At 41.0% G+C, this 14,059-nt stretch overlaps 1 protein-coding gene across 3 annotated transcripts in view; it reads left to right on the top strand.

The window, feature by feature from the left end:
* LOC131941544 (unconventional myosin-XV) overlaps positions 1-14,059 on the top strand; it is a 90,646-nt gene that overhangs the window by 17,374 nt on the left and 59,213 nt on the right. For all 3 annotated transcript variants that reach the window (XM_059300829.1, XM_059300827.1, XM_059300828.1), the window contains exon 4: positions 11,930-11,993. In XM_059300829.1, the coding sequence (XP_059156812.1) occupies positions 11,930-11,993 (64 nt within the window). The remainder of the gene's footprint in view (positions 1-11,929; positions 11,994-14,059) is intronic.

Here is a 14,059-nt window from a genome sequence, read left to right as displayed (position 1 = left end):
GGGGCCTACAGAGTGCTAGCTTGAGGTTTGACGGACCAAGGGGTGGAGGCTTTCTTTTGGACCTAGACATTGTTAATTTGTCGTGCATGAGTCTGATGCGCGTGGCTCAAGACGTCCTTGTGGTGGCTCAAAACATCTAGCATGGCGTGCAAGCAGTCTTTGGTCTGTGGTTCAACACGTTTTTAATCTGTGGTTCAAGACGTCTTTGGTCTGTGGTTCAACACGTCTTTGGTCTGTGGTTCAAGACGTCTTTGGTCTGTGGTTCAAGTGGTTCAAGACGTCTTTGGTATGTGGTTCAAGACGTCTTTGGTCTGTGGTTCAAGTGGTTCAAGACGTCTTTGGTCAGTGGTTCAAGACGTCTTTGGTCTGTGGTTCAAGACGTCTTTGGTCTGTGGTTCAAGACGTCTTTGGTCTGTGGTTCAAGATGTCTTTGGTCTGTGGTTCAAGTGGTTCAAGACGTCTTTGGTATGTGGTTCAAGACGTCTTTGGTCTGTGGTTCAAGTGGTTCAAGACGTCTTTGGTCTGTGGTTCAAGACGTCTTTGGTCTGTGGTTCAAGACGTCTTTGGTCTGTGGTTCAAGACGTCTTTGGTCTGTGGTTCAAGACGTCTTTGGTCTGTGGTTCAACACGTTTTTAATCTGTGGTTCAAGACGTCTTTGGTCTGTGGTTCAAGTGGTTCAAGACGTCTTTGGTATGTGGTTCAAGACGTCTTTGGTCTGTGGTTCAAGACGTCTTTGGTCTGTGGTTCAAGACGTCTTTGGTCTGTGGTTCAAGTGGTTCAAGACGTCTTTGGTATGTGGTTCAAGACGTCTTTGGTCTGTGGTTCAAGTGGTTCAAGACGTCTTTGGTCTGTGGTTCAAGACGTCTTTGGTCTGTGGTTCAAGACGTCTTTGGTCTGTGGTTCAAGACGTTTTTAATCTGTGGTTCAAGACGTCTTTGGTCTGTGGTTCAAGACGTCTTTGGACTGTGGTTCAAGACGTCTTTAGTCTGTGGTTCAAGTGGTTCAAGCTGACTAGCTGTAGACGTACCTTTGACCCTGCAGTATGTGCTGCCAAAAACCCAGAGCTTTTATTTCAATGGCATTCCAATCTCTGCCTACAAGACTATTTTAACTGACCCCCTACTGGTCGTAAAACCAGGCCAGAAACGACGGGGTTAAATGGTGGTATTCCAATAGGTGATACACGACTTAGTCTACCTCTACACAAAATTGTGGTATTCCTATAGGTGATACACGACTTAGTCTACCTATACACAAAACCGTTATTTTTAATGATCCTGTACATTATGTAGAAGAAAGCTTTCTTTTATCTGTGTACATTTTATTGATCAACTAGTTTTCTATTATATGCTTGAAGTATGTGCTCTATGAGGGGGTTGTAGGCCTACATGATATAAGTATTTACATTAAAACGTATCAACTCAAGCGTTAGTCGAACTAGGCTAACTAACTCTAGCCTCACACCCCCATCCACACTTACTTCACACCCCCACCCACACTAACTTCCCACACACTTTAGCGCGACGGTAGGGGTCTAAATTTAGAGGTGATCGAACAACTTTATACTAACCATTCAAGCGTGACTGTAAAAGTTTCGTAAAAAATTGGGTGCAGCGATCAGGATTTTGCCAGTCCGATTGTCTATGTGTGTTTAATATAGGCTGTCTATATATTTCTAATACATGCTGTCTATATATGTCTAATAAAGACTTCAATGTGTCTTATATTGACTGTTGAGTACAAGCTGTCTACAAGTGTCTAGTACAGACTATTGGCTGTCTGTATGTATTTATTACAGGCTGTTTATATGTGTCTAATACACACTGTTGGCTGTCTGTATGTGTCTAGTACAGACTATATGTATCTAGTACAGTTTGTCTATATGTGTCTAGTACAGGTTGTCAAAAGTTACCAAATACAGCCGTAGGCGTACACCAGGGCAACGAAAAAAAAAGCTGAACGAAATTCTCAGTAAAAGAATTAAAAAAGGTTTTCAGAACAAAGGTTTAGTTCAGGGACTTGAAACTTCTGAAGGGCTGAGAAAAATAAACACATAATCTTTGAACATTTGACAAGTCGTATGTGGTGGGGTGGGGTTGAGAAGAAGTGGGGGTAACGGATTAGAAACGAAACGTCATTTTCACTTTGTTAAGGTTTTTTTTTTGGGCAAGACTTAAATACACGTCACAATTTAGCGGGTCTGCTTGTAGATAATTTCAACACTGGTCCAGGAAAACGTCTCCAATATATATATATATATATATATATATATATATATATATATATATATATATATATATATATATATATATATATATAGTTTGAGTTTGTGCTAATTGTGTTTCATATGCCTACTTTTAGTAATTCTAAATCGACCTAAAGAAACAACATATCCCTAACCTTTGACCAAAAAAAAAAATTGGATTGAAACAAGTTGTTGCACACCTCTATAGCCATGATTTGGGATGTTATACCAGTTACGATGCACCACTTTACACAGTATAAGTGCTGTTAAAATTGTTCTCAGTCTGTGGGCCTAGATGATTACGTCAACAGTGTAGTGTAGTTATGATAAGTTCATGTGGGCCGAAGCTTTGATGAAGTGTGGCCTTGATCTACACGCACCAAAACTGTTGCAAGCTGCGTCTTTGTTTACAAACTGTTTGCTTAACTAAACACCATCACATTTTACTACAACCTGTATTGTTAATTAGCAAATTACGTGTGACAATTAGCGCTGTCCCTGGCTATGGTCGGTACCAGTACGTGCTTGACCAGTCGCTATCAGTAGGAAGGCCGGACTTAGATACCATTAATCAGGTGTAGGCTAACTCTCGGGACCCTCACTCTTGACGTTGATTGGTTTTGTGGCCAGTGTTTCTTTCAGGCTTTTTTTTCTCGATGGGAGGGGATGGGGTACTTTACATTGGGGGGGAGGCGAACTAAATTTTCCGAGGGGGGGGGGGGCGGGGGGTGGACACTCGTAAAAGTATATATTTTCTTTACTATGTGGCAGGTATTCAGATACTTATATCCCAATGGTCTCTTTTAAAACAGCGGTCTCTGTTCTAGCTAAATTATAAAAATTATCTTTCCGTCCTCACGGAGAGAATTTAAAAAATTATATCATTTGACAGAAAAATTAGAAAAAGGGTTCTTTTCTTACGTAGAAAATAAGATTTTAAAAATAATAAGATTATTTGACAGCTAAATCAGAAAATAATCTTAGCCATGGAAGTGCGTTGTTGTTGGAATTTGCTTTAACTTACATAGACACAGTGCATGACATGATCCAGATGGCGATTGGTCAGTATAATGACCTGATGACATGAGTTTAAAAAACAAGATTTTAATTGGTGCGAACTTGTCACGTGGTCGTTAGGTCTGACGAAAACCTTGTGAACAACAGTGCCGGGGAACGAAAAAGATACAGGTAAAAGAAAACATGGGAAGACAACATCAGGGGAAGGGACGGGCTAGACGCTGGGTGAGGAACTGAGGGGGTGGGGAGACAGAATGGAATGTAGGGAGACGATCAGAAGGTCCACCTAAACTACGGGAGACGATCAGAAGGTCCACCTGAAGAAACCCATTTATTGATTGTGGCTGTTGATGCTTGTTGACTGTTGCACGTTGTTATATATTGATAGCTGATGTTTACTTACTATAAAAAAAACATGTCTGTTAATTATTCATTACTTCTGTACTAGCACCACCCCCTCTATACCCCCATTTCGATACATTCGCTATGTAAACACAGACAGAGTAACACAAATTTCCCGCGGAACTACTAAATGAAAATCATGGTACTGTTTTGTTTCTTATGGTCTTTAAAGACTTCTAATAGATTTGGGACAAATAAAGTTCACGTGAACACATTGATTGGCCTTCTACATACACACTGCGTGCACACAGATGTTTGACACCGTTTGTGATGTAACATACAGGAGGTAAACATGGTTTTGTTATGGAGGGGGGGGGGGGGGCTGTTCTAATTGCGGTTTTATGACAATCACAAGTTTGAAAGGGAAAGCAGGTAAATTGACATTAGTGCACCGTCGCCAATAGCTGTAGGACCGGTGGGACTAGGTTTTCTTACAAACAAAATATTGTTTTCATTCTAAAGCAATCAGTTTGTTTTATTTTGGCATGTAACCGCTTTTGTATGTTCATGCGTGTGTGTATGTGCATGTATGTGCATGTATGTGCATATGTGTATGTGCATATGTGTATGTGCACATGTGTTTATGTTTGTGTAAACTGTGTTTGAGTGTGCGTAGGTGAGTGTGTGAGAGTGTGTGAATTCATTTGTGTGTATGTGTGTATGTGCGCGCGTGTGTATGTTTGTGTATGTGTTTTTGTGTGTGTTTATATATGTGTGAGTCTATGTGTTTGTTTATGTATGTGTGAGTGTATGTGTGCGTATACTGGCATCATAATCGTCCAAACCCATCCATCTTAACATAATATATGACGTCGTTTGTCGAACCTTTATAAAAATAGTTTGTGTATAAACAAACATAAATCTCTATAAGATAAAAGTAGGCCTTCCCTGTAGATACAAGTAGGCCTGTTTTGCTGTTTTGTTCAACTATCGCACATTTTAGTCGCTTCGTTCCTCATAGGTCTACTGTCACAAACTTAACTATAAATATTATGGACAGATTTCTTATCTACATAGTTACGTAGTAAATCCTCCCCCCCCCTCCCTTCCTCCCAAGCTGACATCTTTTCCCTATTCAGATTCTACCGTACATAAACTATTTAAGAAAAGAAAGTTGACTCCAATTCCCGGCCGCGCCCGAAACATACACAAACACCAACACAACCTGATTTTTAAAAAATATTGGCTGAAAGGTCCAATGGCCCGTGTCTACTGTAGACGTGATGTAACGCGATATTTAAAGGCTCATTAATTTTTTAAATCAAATCAAATTTCGCAACGATTTTCGTGTTCGTGGTTGCTGAGAATGCTGCCTAAACTGAATCTACCAGATCAATATCTGCTTGCATTAATTTGTTATTCTGCTGTATTGTGGGGTATTCATTGAAATTCTATGTTTAGATATTATCTATCATGTGATTACCAAACGAAGTAATAAAATGGTCTGAATAATAATTGAACGCATAAAAACTGGGGTATAGGTCTGGATTAGGATAAGAGCGAGGTAGGGAGAGAATGATTACATTAAGGCGGGGGGGGGGGGGGGGGGGGGGGGGTAAGCATAGTTTCATTAGGGCGGGATGGGCAAGTTACAATAGGCCGGGGTGGGCAAGTATAGATACATTAGGGCGGGGTGAGGGGGGGGGGGGCAAGTATAGTTACATTGGGGAGGTTGGGGGGGGGGGGCAAGTATAGTTACATTTGGGACGAGTTGAAGGGGTGGGCAAATACAGTTACATTAGGGCGGGGTGTACAAGTATTCGGGCCAGGGTGGACCAAGTGCGTTGGTTACCCTAAGGCCATAGAAGACGAGTTTACCGGGTTGGCTTTCTTAGACAAGGTTGTCAGGACAACCCTGTTGTCAGGACAACCCTGTTGTCGGGCAACCCTGTTGTCAGAATAACGCTATAGCCAGCATTATTGTTTCGAAGTGTCTACTCGGAATAAGATTTTTCGGCAAAAGATAGTTCTGCGCATGCGCAGCGACCTATGGCTAGGGTTAGGGCTAGAATGAGGGTTAGGGGTAGGATTAGGGATAGGGATAGGGTTAGGGATAGGATTAGGGCTAGGGTTAGGGATAGGATTAGGGTTAGGGTTAGGGATAGGATTAAGGATAGGGTTAAGGATAGGATTAGGGTTGGTATTAGGGTTCTGCGGTTGTAAACACACGCATGCGCAGTACCATCGAAAACATCGCCGCTAAGGCAAGTCGTAGTTTCTCTCCATTGCGCATGCGTATCGCATGCGTATCTTATTCCGACTAGAATTGGCCTTATTGTTTTCACTGTATCGTGCAAACCTCGTGGACTTGAGCATCTTTAACTCTCGTCAGAGGCTCTAGAAATTTAATTTTCCTGTTACCTCGTATGTGCTTCTAAAAATATCATCACCCCTTAATATGCGGAACTGGTTGGGAGTGAATTTATCTAAAAATGAAGGGGTGTGAATAAGGATATAAAAACCGTATCCCTCTCCCGACTATGGCGGCTGGTGTGTTTCCTGTACCCATTTATGTGCAGTAGCGAGTAGCGTGGGGGTGATCAGCGCGGAGATAGCAGAACGCGATCGTCGCTAATCCAGGATCAAGGAGTCTGCCCTAGGCCTGAAGGCATTTTCTGGTCACAAGATATTTTTAGTCACGTAGACTGTGGTGTGCCCTAGACTCGCGGGCATTACACCGTCACTTTCGTCACATCTGCCCTGGTCTCCAGGGCATTACACCGTCACTTTCGTCACATCTGCCCTGGTCTCCAGGGCATTATACCGTCACTTTTATCACAGCTGCCTAAGACTCGTCACTTTCGTCACATATGCCCTAGACTCGCGGGCATATTCATGATTTATCGGACGCTTTTCTTCCACCATAATATAAAATCATTTTTTTTCGAATTTCTGTCAGAAGATCAAATAACAATGACTATTCTCTTTATAATTAGAAACCCACTGTGTGAAGTCGAACATAGCAGGTTTTGATTCATCACATTCATCGTACAAGCCGTTAAAAAAAAAGTAAAATTCCAGACTAAGTAGTATACCATTAATATATTACATTATCATTTGTCAGTGCGGATTTTTTATTTTTAATATCAAAAGATATCTGATATGTTCATCTCAAGAACTAAAACGTTTGGGGCATCGTCACTAGTAACGTAACGTCACGTCACGGAAAAATAAAACACCTTTGAGCAACACCATTGTTCAAGTTGCTATTGTTTTTTTTTTTAACCACCGCGGATTAGCCTTTTATAACCCGCCATAAAAAAACCAACATTCTTCAAATTAAAAGAACACGCATACTCCCCCCCCCCCTTGGCACACATACACAAACACACCGACACACACACACACATACACACACCTTCACTTACTAAAATAAATGAACATTTTTTTACAGGTATTCCCCCAGCATACCGATTTTGTGTAGTCGGTTTTATTTATGGCCTACAACGTAAGCCTCAAATATGCGGGGAGGGATGGTTGGTGGTTGATGGAGAGGTGGGGTGGGGTGGGGGGGGGAGGGCACCTCAAGCACATCTGACAGTTTATCAGTGAAAAAGAGTTCTCTATCGCTGTGCAGTCAAGCACGGTAACATTTTTTTAAAGTTCGGTGTTTCTCAAACTGCACTGGGATGTACACTCTTCATCCTATGAAGTTTAAAAAAATGTTTTTTTTTCAATGGCGTATAGAAGATTGGACCCGGTCTTGGCGCAACGATTCAATTGAAAAAAAAATTAAATAAATAACTTTAGTGAAGCAACTGAAGTTCTAAAATGTAAACAATTTTTTATTAAGGGTCGTCAAATGACGTTACTCACCGGTGACTTTTGTAACATGTGCTACGAGATGGGGGGGGGGGGGGGAGGTTAGGAGAGGGTGGGGGTCAAGAAATGTATCATGGCTTATATTTGTGTATTTCATAAGGAAAACAAATGATCAAAGACAAATTTAATTTGTTGTAATTAAAGGGATTTGATGGATATTTTAAGTGCATATTAATTATAGGTGTCAAAATGGAAACGTGTGATGTCATTATTGGGGAGGAGGGGGGGTGGCTACAGTGTTTCTTCCAGACTTATTTTCCGGGGGGGGGGTACTCGATATTTTCGGGGGGGGGGGGGGGAGCGGTTAACACTTTCCGAGGGGGGGTGGTGGACACTGGTAAATGTATATAATGTGTCTATATAAATTCCATTTCGTTCGGGGGGGGGGGGGCGTGTAGTCATTCAGGGATAAGCCCCTTTATTAAAAAACAGGTGTATGTTTATGTTAAAACAGTACAATAGCTGTGCTTATAGCTATCAAACAGAACTAAATTTGGTTCTCTCATTCAGTGTACACTAATTTACATTCGTTGGTTTTGATTTCATTTTTTTTCCTGGAACCTTTGATGACGGGTTTATAAATAGAAATGTATAGCTGGGCTGTTGAGTTTAAAGTGTGTCAAGTCTTTAGGGGGAGGGGGGGGGTGTTAAGAGACCCTTCTCTCTTTTCTTGCCAGGCTCCAGTGGGGGTAGTTAGTGCTAGGTAATTGGCACAACGTGTCAGTGTGACAGGCTGTTGGCACAGCGTGTCAGTGTCACATGCTGTTGGCACAACGTGTCAGTGTCACATGCTGTTGGCACAACGTGTCAGTGTCACAGTCTGTTGGCACAGCGTGTCAGTGTCACAGTCTGTTGGCACAACGTGTCAGTGTCACAGTCTGTTGGCACAGCGTGTTATAGATATCTTACACAACGTGTCAGTGTGTCAGGCTATTGGCAGAACGTGTCACAGGTAATTGACACAATGTATCAGTATATCAACAAGTGGCACAACGTGTCACAGGTAACTTACACAACGTGTCAGTGTGTCTGACAAATGGCACATATTGTCACTGGCACAGCGTGCCAACCAAATATCGGGATTCCCCTGAACTTAGCAGAAAATTATCGATCCCTGTCGTGTAAGAAAAAACCAATACACCCTGTATTAACAGCACTGATATTGTCGTCAGGCCTGAGAAATTCTTAATCCGTGTGGTCCCAGAGCTACAAGCATTAATTAATACCGGGCACATAGCAATACAAACTCAATTAATTAATACCAGACACATAGCAATACAAACTCAATTAATTAATACCAGACACATAGCAATACAAACTCAATTAATTAATACCAGACACATAGCAATACAAACTCAATTAATTAATACCAGACACATAGCAATACAAACTCAAGCAAAAATAACTCAATTTGCTTTCAACATACAAGGCAACATAATTCTGGTCTTAAAAATTATTTTAATTAATATCTTAATTAACGGTCAAAATCGAGTAAAATTAATTTCGATACAAGAAACATTGTCTTTCTATTAACAATAGCCGTTAAAGTTACATTTAAATAAAACAACTAAGAAGAACACGTTACGTATAATGAAGTTTGTTTTTAAACACAAGTTAGAATAGAAATGTTTAATTTAGAGAGTGATAAATGTTCAGTAATCACACTTCATGTCTGACAACTCTGTCTGACACACTTCAGTTCAGGTCTGACAATTCAATCTGAAAAATTTCAGGTCTGATAACTCTGGATGTCTGATCCAATCGATAGATGGCGTTCACATTCTAATAACTATCCCAGGATTAATCCTACTTCCGCTTGGTCAAGTGCTGTCTGTCTAATCAATACATCGCTAGCTTTAATATGAGAGTTGCTCACCTCTATCAATGGAAACAACAAAAAAAATTCTTTGGTGTCGTCTAATTAAACTTATTTGAATGTTTTTTCAATGTTGAAAATTTCGAACATAATAAAAATAAGGAAGTGGCCACGGTTATCATTTAAATCAGAAATTTTTTAAATGTGTAAAAATAAGTTGACCGTTGTAAGCTTTACTATTTCAGTTAAGTGGTTTAAAAAATCAATAGCTCTGTAAGAAACAAATCGACGGTGCACTGTGGTATACACCGGCTTTGTGTTAACATTTAGATTTATTTGATTGTTGAATGTTCGTGGATTTAACATGTATATGTGTCGGCACGAAATACGTAGCCCTCATCCTGGGATAGCTGGTCGTGGTCTCACAATGTCTCACTAGCTGGTCACTTAAGAGCTCACGAAATTGATCATGGAGAGCCAGAGGCGTAGCGACCCCTCCCGGCGGATAAATGTTCAATTTGTCGCCCCCCCCCCCCATATATTTTTTATGTTTATAATTCAAAACTGCAGCTGAAATGAGCTTTTAATTTTTTTCCAACCCATTTTGGCGCCCAGGGACATATGACCCCCCCCCCCCCTTCGCTACGTCTCTGCTGAAAGCTGGTGGACTCAAGCTGGTGTTGATCCAGGTCAAGAAGTATCTAACTATGTAGATACCAGGGTAGTGATGGTTGTGTGGATAGCCTATTTCGGGAGGGGGGTTGTAACTGCTCTCCATGTACACGTCCAACTTATGACGACAAAATCCTCTCCACTCAGACATTTTTTTAAAACTAAATCTTAATTACCCTACGGCTCTTTAATAACCTAATGGAACTCTTCATCTTTGGAATAAATCAATAAATGTATCAATGCAATACATCGGTTCTTTAAGCTCAACGCAGCATTTGACCTCTGTAGAAGTGTAAACAAGCTATGCAAGCAAACGTAACGCGACTAAATACTAGCAACAGGCCCGTCCTTGATGCATCTGTCTTATGAATAAATATAGCAACTAAAATGGGATCGTCTTACAAAAGCTGCAAGCATTAATAACACACCACATAGCCAGGCATTCTTTAGGTGTTGTATTTTGTGAGGGAGTATCTTTAATGTCGTCTCAAAAATTTAAAAATCTATTCTGTTGTCGGTTTTTTTTATGCGAAGCAGGTCAACCGTTACATGCAACTATAAATATTTTTTAAGTTAAAAAAAATCCAATTCATGTGGGGTCAGTTTAATTAAAACGAAAATAACGTTAATTTTGTACAACCAAAATTTCTTTTAACAAATTAACACGCTCGGATAAGCGCATAGTTTATTGTTCACTTTCTCCTCTTTGGTTTTCATCTTTAAAATTAGAACTTTCATTTTTTTTTGTTGTTGGCTAAGTGTACAAAAAAGCATCAAAGAAGCGAATGTTGTGTTGGAAGAATCAAAGAAGCGAATGTTGTGTTGGAAGAATCAAAGAAGCGAATGTTGTGTTGGAAGAATCAAAGAAGCGAATGTTTTGTTGGAAGAATCAAAGAAGCGAATGTTGTGCTGAAAGATTCAAAGAAGCGAATGTTTTGTTGGAAGAATCAAAGAAGCGAATGTTTTGTTGTGAAGTAGCAGCCGTGATTGTTGTATGCCTTTAAAATATTTATTCAATGAGTCAAGGCTCCGTGTTTGCTCCAGGCGATGGCCACTGGTTTAAATTATAAATGTAAAGAACAAAACAGAAATGGCCATATTCCCATCCTTGAAGAGATTCGTTATGAAGATTTTTAAAAACACTGTTGCATAATGCGACTCGCACGAATAAACATAACACGTTTAACTAATTTACATATCTATCGGGTGTAATATCCGTGTTTTTTTTTGTCTGCAAAGTATAATTTTGCATGCATAAGTAGGAGAAATAGGGGAGAAACTCACTAAGGGTCTAGTGGATCGATTCTGGTTAAAAATATAGGGGGGGGAGGGGAATCGATATTTTCGGGGGGGGGGGGGGGAGGCTGACTAATTTTTCCTCTTGAGCGAGAGGGGCGGACACTGGTAAAATTATGTTTTCTGTATAAATTCGATTTCGTTCGGGGGGGGGGGGGAACGGTAGCCTTTCTCCTGGCGGGGGGGGGGGGGGGGCGACGACGACAACGACGACGCAGCCTCCCCCCACCCCCACCCCGAAGAGATTCCTGGAAGAAACTCCTGAAAATAACGTTTAAGTTCAAAGTGTCTTAAGGAAGAAATCGGTGAAAGGATGGTGATCCTGACTAGTCATGAGATCAAATTTTTAAAATTACATCATAACTTTATCCAATATCCAATTTACGGGTTTCATGTGTATTAATTCCTGATTAATCGTATCTAAATGACCATCCTGTGTGAGAAAGTTATAGCTGAATCATCCTTTAGTTAGCTAGAGCTGAATGAAAGTTTAGCCAGCGATAGTTGAATGTTCATTTATCAAACTACATTTGAAAGAATATCCTCTAATTTCATCCTAATGACGACAACAAGAGTTAAGGAGAATCGTTTTTTAAACTTATTAAAATTCTATGTATTACATTTTTATTCAATGAATTTTTTTGTATTTATTTTCACAGCGATTTGAACGAACATTCCATTTTGACCAACTTAAAACTCCGCTACAGAAAAGAGCTAATTTATGTAAGTAGTTTTATAAAATAAAAATAGCTTAGCCACTTGTGTATATTTTTTTAGCAATTCATTTAATTTTCGAGTGGTTTAACAACTCTATATCACGGCATCTTCATCAAATCTCCACCAACACGTAGCGTAGCGTACTTGAGTTCATTTATGTAAAGAAACAGCTGTCACCCAATGAGAAAAAAAAGCCATAGTTGATATTAAATCTTACACCTGAATACCCCCTCACTACCCCCTCACTACCCCCTCCGACTCGCGACCCAACGAGGATAAAAATTGATTTTTTCTTCTAAATTCTAGGTTAATTATAAGATTGTATTAGTAGATGATAAATATGATGTAGTAATACATGCTAAACAAGTGAGACATGCAACACAATCATTGTTAAATTATATATATATATATATATATATATATATATATATATATATATATATATATATATATATATATATATATATATATATATATATATATATATATATATATATCTTTTCAAACGTAAACTACAAAACTGCCCAATTGGTTTGAATCAGTCAGCCAGATTTAAAGGAGATCCTTCGTAGTATTTATTGTTGTTTACTTGAATGATAGGAGTAACCCGAGTTTTGATTGGCTGGCACAACATAACAACAGCCAGGCTGCAATCGGTCACTGATAGGGCTAGTTTAGCGCAGCAGAGGGATCAATACTTGTCAGATAGATCGAAGAGCAATCAAACGGTTAAATAAATAATTGTTTATCTTGATGAGCGATGGTGGTACAGCTCGACTTATGGCGCGGGGTGTGGGATGGGTGCAGTGGGCGCGCCCGTACTGCGGTCTCCAACATTCGTGGTCGTTAATCGATATCGGAAACCAGTTGAACTGGCATCGATTTTCTGTGCCAATCAGGCAGGTTCAAGGTGCGTCTATTACGTGTTGCACGAAGTGTGTGTGTGTGTACGAGAGGGGGGGGGTGTCGCTAATTTTTGTCAAGACACAAGCCACGCCCACTTCCTTACATAAAGATCGAGTATCTCTTAGAAATGATTTCTTTAAATACACAATGGGGAATGGGTGTGAGGGTGTGGGACTATGGGTTTCTACTTGTCTTTTGACGCTGGGTCTTGGGCGAGGGCGGATACATGGTGGGGAAATATGGGCCCCCGTGGCATTGACGGTGTAGTTGTTGTGTATGGAGCACTGAAGGGAAAATGTCTGCTAATATAATTATAATCAGTTTTACCACATACAAGGGATGGTTATAGAAAAGGCCAATACTAGGTGCTGAGATGTGGCCAAATGCCTTCACTGAGGTGTGGGCCAGTCCCCTCACTGAGGTGTGGGCCAGTCCCCTCACTAAGGTGTGGGCCAGTCCCCTCACTGAGGTGTGGGCCAGTCCCCTCACTGAGGTGTGGGCCAGTCCCCTCACTGAGGTGTGGGCCAGTCCCGTCACTGAGGTGTGGGCCAGTCCCCTCACTGAGGTGTGGGCCAGTCCCCTCACTGAGGTGTGGGCCAGTCCCCTCACTGAGGTGTGGGCCAGCCCACGGGTCTATGATGTGGGCCAGCCCGCGGCTCTGAAATCCACGCCCATGAACCTCTCCTGATGTCCTGCCCCAGCAGTGTATCCGGCGATGTCAAGCAGCTGATGACGCACCGCCCTCGTGTGTATGACGACACGCATGACATGCGCCGTTCCACCCTCAGCCTCCCACCCCCCACAAGCTACACTGTAGACACGGTATCTCATCCTACCCCCCCCCCCCCTCCCCATCCGTGCGTGGCCATTATGTCAGGACTTATGTCATTGTAGAATAGAAAACGTTTTGTACGGTATGGAATAAGTTTTTTCCGACTGGTTGATTTCTTTAACAGCCCCCGGCTGCCCCCAGCGTGAAAACACAAAAGGGCCTCCGTTTAAAAGGTCCCTTTTAGCGATGCACTGATTTAACTCTTTCAGCTCCGTTCTGCGTGGTTTTTGTATAGATCATGTTTCATGGTTATGTAATCTCTGTCTAATTTTCGGCCGTGGCGAAACATATTTTTAGCTTTGATGTTAGTAACAGAATCTTCAGACGCGAAAAA

The sequence above is a fragment of the Physella acuta genome, unplaced genomic scaffold (genome assembly GCF_028476545.2).
Source record: "Physella acuta isolate Inbredline_101_S28 unplaced genomic scaffold, ASM2847654v3 ptg000364l, whole genome shotgun sequence".
NCBI classification, from domain to species: Eukaryota; Metazoa; Mollusca; class Gastropoda; family Physidae; genus Physella; species Physella acuta.
The sequence above is the reverse complement of the archived record's forward strand: the minus strand, read 5'-3'. Positions and strand labels throughout refer to the sequence as shown.